The 12,686-nt window shown below is 38.7% G+C and overlaps 1 protein-coding gene across 1 annotated transcript in view; it reads right to left on the bottom strand.

The window, feature by feature from the left end:
* ADGRV1 (adhesion G protein-coupled receptor V1) overlaps positions 1 to 12,686 on the bottom strand; it is a 563,604-nt gene that overhangs the window by 60,653 nt on the left and 490,265 nt on the right. Inside the window, exon 87 of the mRNA XM_047878513.1 lies at positions 7,251 to 7,372. Within this exon, the coding sequence (XP_047734469.1) occupies positions 7,251 to 7,372 (122 nt within the window). The remainder of the gene's footprint in view (positions 1 to 7,250; positions 7,373 to 12,686) is intronic.

Genomic DNA, 12,686 nt, shown 5'->3' with positions numbered 1-12,686 from the left:
TCAGTTAGTAAGGCAGCCCTAGAAGAAAATCTGAAATAAATGCTGTATTTAAGTCTGAATCTGACTGGTTCCAGTTAAAAATAGAAAATACTTTAGAACGTAATTAAGCTAGGAGTGATATGCAAAATGTGTGATGAATGTGGCACCTACACTGACCAATCAGAATGGCTGGAGGTCTAGAGCTGGAGTTAGGATCCTGGAGGCTCCCTATCTGGCCACGTATTAACCTTTCAGCTGCTGGAAGTCTGGGGATTCTCTTAGATAAAGCCTGGGACATAGGCAAAAAGTTTAAACCCTAGCCATTTCCATATTTTAACAACTGACAGGGTTCAACCAATGCCTAGCAGCTGAGGATAAACTCTTGTGATTGTTCCCATTATTGTTACACCGTTTGGATATACCTTGGACTAAACAGTTTAAGAAAGCTGTGATGTATAAGCATGAACACAAATCTTAGAAATAAATTCAACTCACTTTAAAAAAAACAAAGATTATTGGATTAATGGATCAGGGAATTAAAAAAAAATTAAATGTGGTCCCTTATGAATTTCTTGTGGACTATAGAGACATTTGGTTAGATGATAGATAACAAGGATATTCATAATAAACTGAGGTCACATCAACGAAATATCCCAGTGATTTGACAATAGCTGTCTTTAGCCTTATCCCAACTTATAGCAATGAACAAGAAATTCAGAAAATACGTATAGTGGACATCTCTTACAATGGCCCACCTACCACTGTTGCCCCTCTTTTATTGATAAAAGTATCATTTCTTCTGGTGGGAATTCCATTCTATGTAGTTTTTGCGATAACAATTGAACTCCTTCTACTGATGGAGACTGCTCATGACCCAAGTATGGCCAGAGTACTTTTCACATGTGACTGGTTTCTGCATAGTCAGTGATCCAAGGTGAGGGTAATTTAAGTCTTAAAGGATTTTCCTACTGGGGAATAAGCTCCTTCCATCCTGGGGTGAGAAAGCTGATAGGAGGTGAGTCTTGCACTGGTGGTACCACCATGGTCAATAAGATATTAAGCAATAAAAATAATAGCAGACAAATTTAGAATAATTTTTCTAAACTCACTTTGCATTTGTATCCATCATGCTTTATAAAGTACTTCATACACATTTTCTTAAAAGCTCAAATGTATTAGATGCTTGGTATACCCTGAATCTTCAGAAAGTGATCAAGAAATTCCTGATAATATTTCAAGTGATCAAGATTCCCTTATTTATTTATTTTTATTTTTAATTATTTTTGAGACAGAAAAACAGAGCATGAGCAGGGGAGGGGCAGAGAGAGATACACATACAGAATCCTTAGCAGGCTCCAGGCTCTGAGTTGTCAGCACAGAGCCTGATGTGGGGCTTGAACCCATGTCTATGTCCATAGACATAGGAGAAGGTGTGCAACATCATTACTCATCAGGAAAATGCAGATCAAAACCACAGTTAAGATATCACCTTATACCTGTGAGAATGGTTATGATAAAAAAAAAAAAGGCAAGATATAACAAGTGTTGGAGAAGATGTGTAGAAAAAGGAACCCTCATACCCTGTTGGTGGGAATGTAAATTGGTATAGACACTGTGGAAAACACTAAGGAAGTTCTTCAAAAAATTAAAAACAGAAATCCCATATGACCCAATAAATCTACAACTAGGTATTTACCCAAAGAAAACAAAAACACTAATTTGAAAGATATAGGCACCCCTATGTTTACTGCAGCATTATTTACAATAGCCAAAATATGGAAGACTTAAGTGCCCACTGATGGACAAATGGATAAGGAAGATGTAATACTTCTATACAATGAAATATTATGCAGCCTTAAAAAAGAATGAGACAGTGCCATTTGGACCTAGAGAGTATTATGCTAAGTGAAATAAGACAGAATGTGAAAGATAAATACCATATGATTTCACTTACATGTGGAATTAAAAAAAAAAGAATAAACAAAGAAACAAAAAGCAGAACCAGACCTCTAAAAACAGAAAACAAACTGATGATTGCCAGGAGGGAAGTGGGGGTGGGAGGATAGGCATAATGAGTGAAGAGGAGTGGGAGACACAGGCTTCCAGTTATAGAATAAGTCACAGCAATAAAAGGCACAGCATATAGAACACAGTCAATGATATCATAATAGCACTGTATAGTGACAGTAATTACACTTATGGTCAACACAGCATAATGTGTACAGAGATGTTGAATCACTATGTTGTACACTTGAAACTAATGTAACATTGTGTGTCAACTATACTCAAATAAAAAAAAATTTTTTTTAAAGATGTCCTTTTAAGGGTGCCTGGCTGGCTCAGTCGATGGAACATGCGACCCTTGATCTTGGGTGGTAGTTCGAGCCCCCATGTTGGGGGTAGAGTTTACTTCAAAAACAAACAAACAAAAAGATTCCCTTTTTAAAATTTCATCAAACAATATATATACAAAAATTCAGATTATTATAAAAAGATAACTTTCATCTGTTAGTCTCTGGGCACCTAATCACATAATAATAGTCTGGATAAAATAATAGTCTCTATCACATAATAATAATCTGGATAAAAAAATGAAGCAGTAATCCCCTTTGAGCAAAATACAGTAGCCAAGCATAAGATACACACTTTTGTGGGTGCAGATATTGACAAAAGCCAGTTAAAAAAAATACAAAGCCAATAAAAAATAATACTAACCACTAAGTCTTCATGGAACATACTTGGAAGATCTTACTACCATATAGCCATATTCTATGAAAATGCCCAAGTTGACGACATGAGACAGTTTACAAACTAAATGAACTCCAATGAACCGTAGAGAAATCATATTTTTCAAGTGTTTCTTTTTTTAACAAAAAAATTTTTTTAACGTTTATTTATTTTTGAGACAGAGAGAAACAGAGCATGAACGGGGGAGGGGTAGGGAGGGGAAGACACAGAATCTGAAACAGGCTCCAGGCTCTGAGCGGTCAGCACAGAGCCCGACGTGGGGCTCGAACTTACAGACCGCGAGATCATGACCTGAGCCGAAGTTGGATGCTTAACCGACTGAGCCACCCAGGCGCCCCTCAAGTGTTTCTTTTTTTTTTTTTTTTAATTTTTTTTCAACGTTTATTTATTTTTGGGACAGAGAGAGACAGAGCATGAACGGGGGAGGGGCAGAGAGAGAGGGAGACACAGAATCAGAAACAGGCTCCAGGCTCTGAGCCATCAGCCCAGAACCCGACGCGGGGCTCGAACTCACGGACCGCGAGATCGCGACCTGGCTGAAGTCGGACGCTTAACCGACTGCGCCACCCAGGTGCCCCCCCTCAAGTGTTTCTTAACAGGCATTTCTTTTAGGAATGATTAACTGAGCACTGGTACCAGGAAGGTACTGGTGTGCCAGAATGGCACATAAGCTCGTGGCTTCAAGAGTGTCACAGAGATGGAATGAAACTCATTAAATATGCGTTTGAGATGTTTTTAGTTTTTACATATACTTAGCTTTGATTAAGTTCCTCCAAGAAACAGGCCATAACAATTACGCTTATATCTCACCATGAAATATAGTTTAATGTCCAACAGTCCTCGTTTATTAGTAAATTTGCATAAGTGCTCCACAGACTTTTTCGTGTATATGTGGTTTGATAGGTGATACTGGCTACCATCTTAACCTTGAGGTTCACATTTATTTAATTGCTGGTGACTGGTTCAATCATGGATTTCAGGTGTCTAACCTCTACTGAATCCCTCCAATTTCTCTCTAAGCAGTCTGTTTCTTGACCATCTATCTTCCAACCCACCATAGTTTGCTATTTACTTTCTGCCTAGAAACTTCTCTGAACTTTTTACCACTTTTAGCTCAAGCTTTCAACCCATTTTTCTCAACAAATGTCCTTGCTTCTTGACTTTCAGAGAAAAGAGAGAGCATTAGATGCAAATTCCAACTTTTCTCACTTCCAGCTTCCAAATGGTTTTCCATGTTCCTCCCTCTCTCCCTAGCCTCAGAGAGAGAAACATCTCTCCTCCCTCTATCACTTCTGTTCTTCCTGCCCTGTCCACGATCTTGCCACAGCAAAGAGTCTTTCTTTCCTCCACTTGTCAGTTTCTCCTTCTTTGTTGGTTCTTTTCACAAGGAAACAGAAACAAAAAATCTCCTTTGAACCAACCAGCCAAACATCCTTCCTAAGCTATTACTTTCTTTATCTCTCTTTCTATACTCCATTAAACTTCTTGGATAAAAATAATTGCTCCTCATGTGAGGTACAGTACAATTGCTTAATATGTTATGCCATTTAATTAAATCACACCATAATCCTAAATAGTATGTATTCCTATTTCACAGATGAAGAAAGTAGAAAAAAAATTATATCCATGACTCAACTAAAGTCAGCTGGCTAGATTGGTGGAGTTAGGATCATGTTCACTATATCAGCAGTTCTCAAACTGTGGTCCCTAGCCTGGCTGTCTCAGCATCATCTGGGAAATTGCTAGAAAAGCAAACTTCCAGACCTGCTCAGATCTACTGTATCAGAAACTCTCGGTGTGGGGCCTGACAACCTGTGTTTCAACCAGCCCTTTACATGATTTTGCTGCAAGCCACAGGTGGGGAACACTGCACTGCACCACAATGCCCCTCGGTCCTCAGCCTATTTATCTTCTCTGCTGCACTTGACAGTTAGTTAGTATTGTTTTCTTCTGAAACTTTCTTTTCTACCAGAAACTCCAAACTCTTCTATTCTAGTTCCCTTTCATTAATTATCTCTTTCTGTAGCTCTCTCCTAAAACCTAGTTACTAAATTATTAATTATTATACAATTATTAACTAAAATTAACTTTACCAATGACTCCCACATCTTACCAACTCACCAACCTCACTGCGTATTTCCTAGAACCCTATGCCTGATGTGATCTTCATGTTGACTAAAGATGTTGGTACCCAGCCATTCACCTGAGCCTGGCATTTCTAAATGATGTTGCTCTCGGATACTCCACATCCCTACATTTTATTGGCTAACCAAATTCCATTAATGGTTATCTTTACAATTCTCAAACCTGTCACCTACTCTCTATTCCCAGGTATGCTGCTGAAATATTATAGGCTGGACTATGATAGGAGCCCACCTCTAACTGGAGCTGTTCCACATTTCATTACCCTCCTAAATGTTTCCCAGTCATCCTTCTAAAAAGTAGTACAAGCAAGTCATTCCCAATCAAAATTAAAAAAATTTTAAAAACAAATCAGAGCAAAACAAATAAAAACTCCAACTTTGATGGCTTCCTACTGCTTAAAAGCTGAAGTTCAACATCCCTTCCGAAGCATGGTAACATGGCACTGAGGCCAACTTACCCTCGTCTGTCTCGGCTCCCAGCATTACCTTCCGAATTGCAAAGGCTTTCTTCTTGCCACCCTCAACCCAACTCTTCTCTAAATCTCGGCAAGATTAATCAGTTCCCTTTTGTACTGCCCAGACTAACACTGTTTCTCTGCCTGAAATAACCATATGCTCATCACTTACTTAACATTAAAGGTATTGCAAACTCAATGGCAGGTAAAGTGAATGAACGAAGTCTATCCCATGTATACTAAGATCACATGCCCCATCTAAAGGGGGAAGCATCCACTTAGGACTTGCCAATTGCTGCCAAGCAAGTACTGCTATTAAAGAAAAGCCAGAAATTCAAGTTTTTATGTGAGATTTCTCAATTTTAAAAGTTTGCAGCAAATATTAAACAATTTTTTAAAGAGTTTTTTTTTAATGTTTTATTTTTCTATTTTTGAGAACAGGGGGAGGGGCAGAGAGGGAGGGGGACAGAAGATCCGAAGCAGGCTTCGTGCAGACAGCAGCAAGCCTCATGTGGGGCTTGAATTCACAAAACGGTGAGATCATGACCTGAGCTGAAGTTGGGACTCTCAATGACTGAGCCACCCAGCTGCCCCCAAATATGAAACAATTTAAAACACTGTTCTGTATACCACTGTGTGTCCAACAAATAAAATACATCTGCAGGCTGCCAGTGTGGACCTCGGTGTTAGTTCCAATAGACCCCTGGGATTCAAAGCTGACCAGACAGGGCCTCAGATCTGAAGGGCTCACTTCCGGGGCTCATCTCAAATGCTAGCATTTGTAGGAGTAAACAGGTGCTTCACTCAACCTTTACATTTTGTTTGCACGGCACCTGGCATAGTCTATTCTAACCGCTGTTTACTCCCTTGAATCATCACATTGTAAAGGAGCAGGCCTGTCCCCTCCACCCTGGGACTGTAGCACTAACACAATGTGCCAGCAGCAGGTGCTTGATGATCTCTGTGGCTATACAGAGATGTCAACACACCTCCTTGTATCAACCTGATGCCAAACTTTCAAGTTACTTTGTATTTTCTGTCCTTCCTAAATCCATCTTATGATTTGCTTAGGCACTGGGCTGGAAGATATGCTGTCACTAAATAATTTGTTTCCTTAAAATCCTTAAAATGAAATCAAAATATGCTTTGAGTCTCGTTTCAGTTGTATGCTGTAATCCTAATAGGTTTTTCTACTCATGTTCCTTGCAACATGGTGGTCCAAATAAGGAGTTTTTAGAGAGATCTTTGGTAAATTCAAGATATTATTTTGGTCTGGGACAGACCTTTTCACTTTGGAAAATAAGGAAAATGAGTTCATTTGTTCCATTTGTTAATTTCAGGGTGCAACTTTTTTCCATTTAACAAAAGCACTAAAAAAGTCAGCTTTAATTTTTGCTATAGTTATATAATTCCTAGTTATGCTATCCAAGCACGCTCACAAAACTAATTTAAGCTGGGCATTGCCAGACTTAGAGGATGTCAATCATTTTTCAGTGAACCAAAACACTCTCATTTCACTAAGCACCAGGCGTAAGAGTGGACTGCTTGAACACTGCTATCTATTTCACTCTTCAATTGCTCTAACATCTAGACACAGCCACCGTCCATGGTTACCTGCCGCAAAGTTTATAAACATCAATCCTGCTGGAAAAGAAATATGTTTTTGTAGTTACTCAGATGTTATCTAAATAAAGGAGGGTAAATATTTTACCCTTTATATTATCAGTATAAACAGCAAGTTAGAAGCCCAGCCATATTTTAGGTATTAAAGATTTAGCCCTTCATCATTTTATTCTGCAACTCTGCGTGATGTTGTGTGTAAAAATTCACCTACGTGTAGACACTTGATTCCTTTACATTGAAACTCCATGCCCATGTTCATGAGCATACATGTGTTCCACCAGCAACCAGATTGTAAGCTTACCTGTAGACTGTTGAAAATGACAAAGAGGACCAACATCCAGAAGTGTCTGTAAGCCATGTGCAGGCCTCCCCAAAGCCATGTCACAGAAATCAGGGCAAAGAGATATAAAACCAGCGGGACTTCTGGAAATAAAAAAAAAATTTTTTTTGAGCTCTGGGATCCTGCATAGTCACAGATACACACAAATGTATATTGGCTCCTTTCTTGTAACACTCTGTATACCTAAGTACCCATTTTGAAAGAACAACCTTGGAAATCCCATTCTTATGCCAGAAAAGAGAGGGCACATTGCTGAGTCCACATTCTTTCTGTTTTCCTGATGGGGGTGGGGGGGGTGGTGGTGCAGAATGAGAACTGTTCCTCTCCTAGACTACCACCTGCTGGACTGTTCAGGAAGTGCCATGAACAACTGCAGAGATGCAATCACATTTCATCCCCAGGTAAATCCCCTTAAAAGAGCTTTCCACCAGAAAATGGCAGGCAGCGGTATTGCTCTGGAAATTAGCGTAGTCCAACCCAACAATTTAAAACACAAATGATATAAAAACTAGCTTGTGTGTCATGGAAAAGTATGTACTCATCCCTTTTTTTTTCTGACAGAGAAGACACCAAACTTTATAGCTAATGTTAAACTAAAGGTGAAGTGACAGGTTCGCTAGTGTGAACACTAAGCTTATTCTGCCTGCTGTTTCTCGTGCAAGTTGTTTCAGTAGTTTTCAGGAGAGATCTCTTCAGGGCCAAGGACTTCATTACTCATTTGTCTTTGATATTTGCATTGTAGAATAATAACCTTAAAAAGGGGATTTTATTATTTAAATGACTACCTATAGTAGACTTAAAAAGTGAATCAGATCATAACAGCTGCAAATAAACACATTTCAAGCTGTCTGAAAGACATCAGGATGGACCACACCATTGACAACTCTTAGGACAGACTTCAAGGTCCAAATATACCCACCATTTTATCAAGTAATGCCTAAAATCTACATGCACTCTGAAAATTTGAATAAATAATATGACTTTAGGAATTTTAAAATTTTATTTTGAAACAATGTCAAACTTACAGAAGAGCTGTAAGTACAGTATGACAACATAGTTTTTCTCTTCCCTGAACCACTTGAAAGTTGCCTTCCTCCATCACCTTCTGAATACTTTATTTTTTAAAATATATTTTTTAAGCTAACATTTTTTAAGTTCATTTTTTTTAGTAACCTCTACATGCACTATGGGGCTCGAACTCCTGGCTCTGAGATCAGGAGTGACACCCTCTTCTGACAGAGCCTGCCAGGAGCCCCAAAACTTAATTTTTCTGTTGTTTTCATTTTTCCCTCTGAAAACTTTAATGTGTATTTTCTACAAAGATTTTCTCCTACATAAACACAATAGGACCATCAAATCAGGAAATCAATACTCATATATTCCTGCCATCCTCAGATCTCATTCAAGATTTGTCCATTATTTCTGTTATCTTTTTTGCAGCGGAAAGGTACAGCTGACATGTTTCTGTAGTCTCCTTTAATCCCAAACAGTTCATCTGTATGTCCTTGGCTTTTATGACTGACACTTTTGAAGATTACCGGCCAGTTTTTCCTGCGGAGTGTCCTTAAATTTGAGTTCATCTGATCTTTTCCTGTGATTCAGATTAAAAAATTTGGCAAAAGTCACAGAACTGATCCTGGGTTCTTGTTATAGCATTCTTTTATTGGGTGGCACAAAAATTCCATTTGTCCCATTACTTAGGCTGCTCATTCAGGTCATGTGATTAAGGTAGTGGCTGCACAGATTCTCTACTGTGAAGTCAGTCTGTTTTCCTTTGTGATTACTAATCATCTGTGTGGGATTACTTTGAAACTGGATAAAACCCTTCCTCTTATCAAATGTGTGATTTATCCATTATTTATTTTTATAATATGGACTCACAGATTCTCAATTTATTTAAAGGGTTATTGGGGTGCCTGGGTAGCTCAGTAGCTTAAGTGTCTGACTTGATTTCCTCAGGTCATGATCTCACGGTTCATGGGTTTGAGCCTTGTCTCCCCTCCTCCACTCGTGCTGTCCCTGTCTCTCTCAAAATAAATAAATAAACTTGAAAAAAGGGTTATTACTGACTACTATCATTTTGATGCCCAAATTATCCTGAATTTGATTAATGGAAGCCCTTGTAAGATAAGATGGCATCTGTGCCCTTTGTGCCTTTTGTTATGTTCTCATGATTCTGTAAGTACTTCCTTGATTTCTGGCCCAACAAGATGTTTCAAACTTATCTTGTACTTTCCCTAATCCAGTTCTGGCTTCTTTTTGGGGAGAATGGCATTTAGAAACCAAGATTAGGTGGTCAATATGCTTGCTATTATTGGGGTGTTTCTGCTCCTAAGCCCTCTCTGTAGACAGAGCTAGAGAATCTATGTAGGTACACATATGAACACACACACACACACACACACACACACACACACGTTTACATCTAGATTACTGTAGCTATTTCTATATAATGAACATGATTAGTTCACACTAATATTTCCAAATCCAATCCAAACCACAGGGTTAATTCTCACTTTTTTCCTTTAATTTGCGTAAATCTCTTGTCTGTTGTTAAGAAATCTAGTTCTCCTTATTCTTAATATATTTATCTATTTGACCAATTGCCCTAGTTGATTGTATCTAATCTCTGGGTGCTGTTATTCCTTCTCTTGCACAGATGACCCCTCAAGCTTATTTGGGTTCTGACATCTCAAGCTGGGCTGTACCCCATCCCTCACACAGATGCCCCCCTCATAACGAACAGGGTTCCCACACTCCATGCTTGAACATCTTCCTGTGGATGGTAATTGTGAAGAGGGCTTTAGGATGGAATTCTTTGAGAAGGGAAGGGAAAGGCAAAAAAAAGAAACAGGACAAAAGAAAGGAAAGAAAGGGAAAGGGGGAGGGGAAGAGGAAAATGGAACCTGAGCATTCTTCTTTTTTTTTTTTTTTGAGGAGAAAAAAGCCTTTAAAAAGACACTATGCTGGTATCTTCCCAAAAATACCCTTCATAAAAAAATATAAAATTGCCTGAGTTATTATAACTTCACAGAGAAAATAAGAATAATATAAGACATGGCTTATACAGATGAATAATTCCTTTGTCATTAATGCCTTACAGCAGGACAGGGGAAAATATATTAAGATTTATTTAAATTTTATAAAAATTCATTTTTGTTTAATGAAATCATACAATTTGATAAAGGGCCAGAGGCTCATTTTTACTAATGACAAGATACCCTAATATTTAGGAAACTTCCTATGCTATCCTCATTAAATTTTTTAAAGATTAGGTATTAACTCTGGCAATTGCATTCTTTGTTCCACTGTGTAAGTACAAAATTCTATTTATGGCTCCGTGCGGAGTACAAAAGGACACGCATACTCTGCATGGACAACTAGGAACCCAATTTTCAAAATTTGGCTTTCATGTTCCTCTAAAGTGCCTAGCCCAACAAGTGCTGTGTGCTGACAGAGCTCAGTGGGGGAGCTGAGAGAGCATACAGGGGCCTGACTAGAAACACCCAGGCCTATGTTTTTCTGGAACTCTGCAGACAAGTGTGGTGGCTTGGCACCCCAGGTCAGAAACTCTGCAAGGAAGAAAGCCAGGCATAAATAACTCAGCGAGTTGAACAATAAACCCCAGGCTGGTTTTTCAGCAGTGCAACAACACTGAGGACATGATTTCAGGTGGAAGAAACCTATCTAGGGGTACATCCAGATTTTTGTGGGCCTGAAGTTCATACAACTTGAAGAGATATCTTTAAAAAAAAATTGCAAAAAGCAAAATTAGGCATAAAATCTTGGAAAGGGCCTATATGCAAGGGAGAGGCCCTAAAACTTAAACTTCATCAGCTTTATGCTAATCCACCTCTGAGGAGGTACCTTCACCCTCTTTGGGGCCTGGAGTAACTGACCACAGGGAAAAGGGCTGTTGGGAGAGGGTGATGGGGACAGACGTGGGGTGGGGGGGGGGGGGGTGATGCTAATAGCTACTGGGAATTCCATTTGGTAAGCAGAAAGTTAATGCTGCACTTAGTGAAAATCATATCGGTTGTATATTTCAGAAGCGGACATTTCACATTTGGTGAACGACTAGTAACTTTTCTGTTGACTGTAAAAGTCAGTGCTTACCGAAACAGGTATTTACAACTGGCCACACTAGAAACTTATGTTTACAGGTGAATTTGTTAGAAAACAGAACCTCAATGGCTCTAGGTACTATCACCAGAAACATCTTTGCTGCAAGCATTTTGGGGGCAAACATTTTAGCAAAGTTAAAAAGACAAATGGTTGAGGGTTTGGTTCATTTTTCCACTGACACACTACACTCATTTTATATAAATCTTAGCCCTCAAAATGGTCTCTACACTGGCACCGAGTTTTGAACCAACATTTCCTATAGAACTTTAGGATGTCTATCAGTGAACTGTGACACTATGCCAATAACCAACAGTGTCGAAGGGCTTTTACAATGTACTTCAAAGCTCAGTTACAAATATGCATCCTAGTGTTTGGAAACTGGTAACTCTGCTAATAAAGGAAGAAATTTTAGTGAAACAAAAAAAGTGTGACGATGAACAAGGAGATGAATTAACAAACAAACAAAAGCCTGGCACTATGAATGAAAGACTCTGAAGACAAATGCTTAGGTACAATCCACAAAATAAAACCTGATACCTGTTCAGGCAATCTACACACATTTAAAAGGTATTCAGAGATGGGGGGCCTGGGTGGCTCGGTCTATTAAGCATTCAGCTCAGGTCATGATCTCATTGTTCACGAGGTCAAGCTGACAGCACACAGCCTGCTTGGGATTCTCTCTCTCTTGCCCTCTCTCTGCCCCTCTCCTACTTGCCTCTTTCTGTCTCTCTCAAAATAAAGAAATAAACTTAAAAAAAAAAGCACACAAAAAAATAATAAAATGTATTCAGGGGTTCCTGGCTGGCTTAGTCAGTACATCATGCGACTCTTGATGTTGGGGTCATGGGTTCAAGCCCCACATTGGGCATGGAGCCCATGTAAAAAAAATAAAAAATAAAATGCATTAAAATATTTTGTATTCACAATAAGGTCTTTTTAATTTTGCTATTCATTTTTCATATTTCATCATGTTCTTCTTAATGAATGCCCTCTTTTATTTTTCATGACTTTTATCTTTTACGGCCAAATTGCTTTATTGCCTATTAGTTATGTGGTGATTTTGTTGGCAGTGAAAATGGTTTCTATTGTATATACATATGATGGAATATTACTCAGTCTTAAAAAGGAATGAAATTCTGACATGTGCTGCAATGTGGATGAATGTTGAAAACATGTTGATTAGAATAAGCCAGACAAATATTGTAGGATTCCATTTACATGAGGTGCCTGGAGTAGGCAAATTCTTCTAGACAGAAAGTAGAATAGAGGTCA

This window comes from Prionailurus viverrinus, chromosome A1 (assembly GCF_022837055.1).
Source record: "Prionailurus viverrinus isolate Anna chromosome A1, UM_Priviv_1.0, whole genome shotgun sequence".
In the NCBI taxonomy this organism is placed as follows: domain Eukaryota; kingdom Metazoa; phylum Chordata; class Mammalia; order Carnivora; family Felidae; genus Prionailurus; species Prionailurus viverrinus.
The sequence above is the reverse complement of the archived record's forward strand: the minus strand, read 5'-3'. Positions and strand labels throughout refer to the sequence as shown.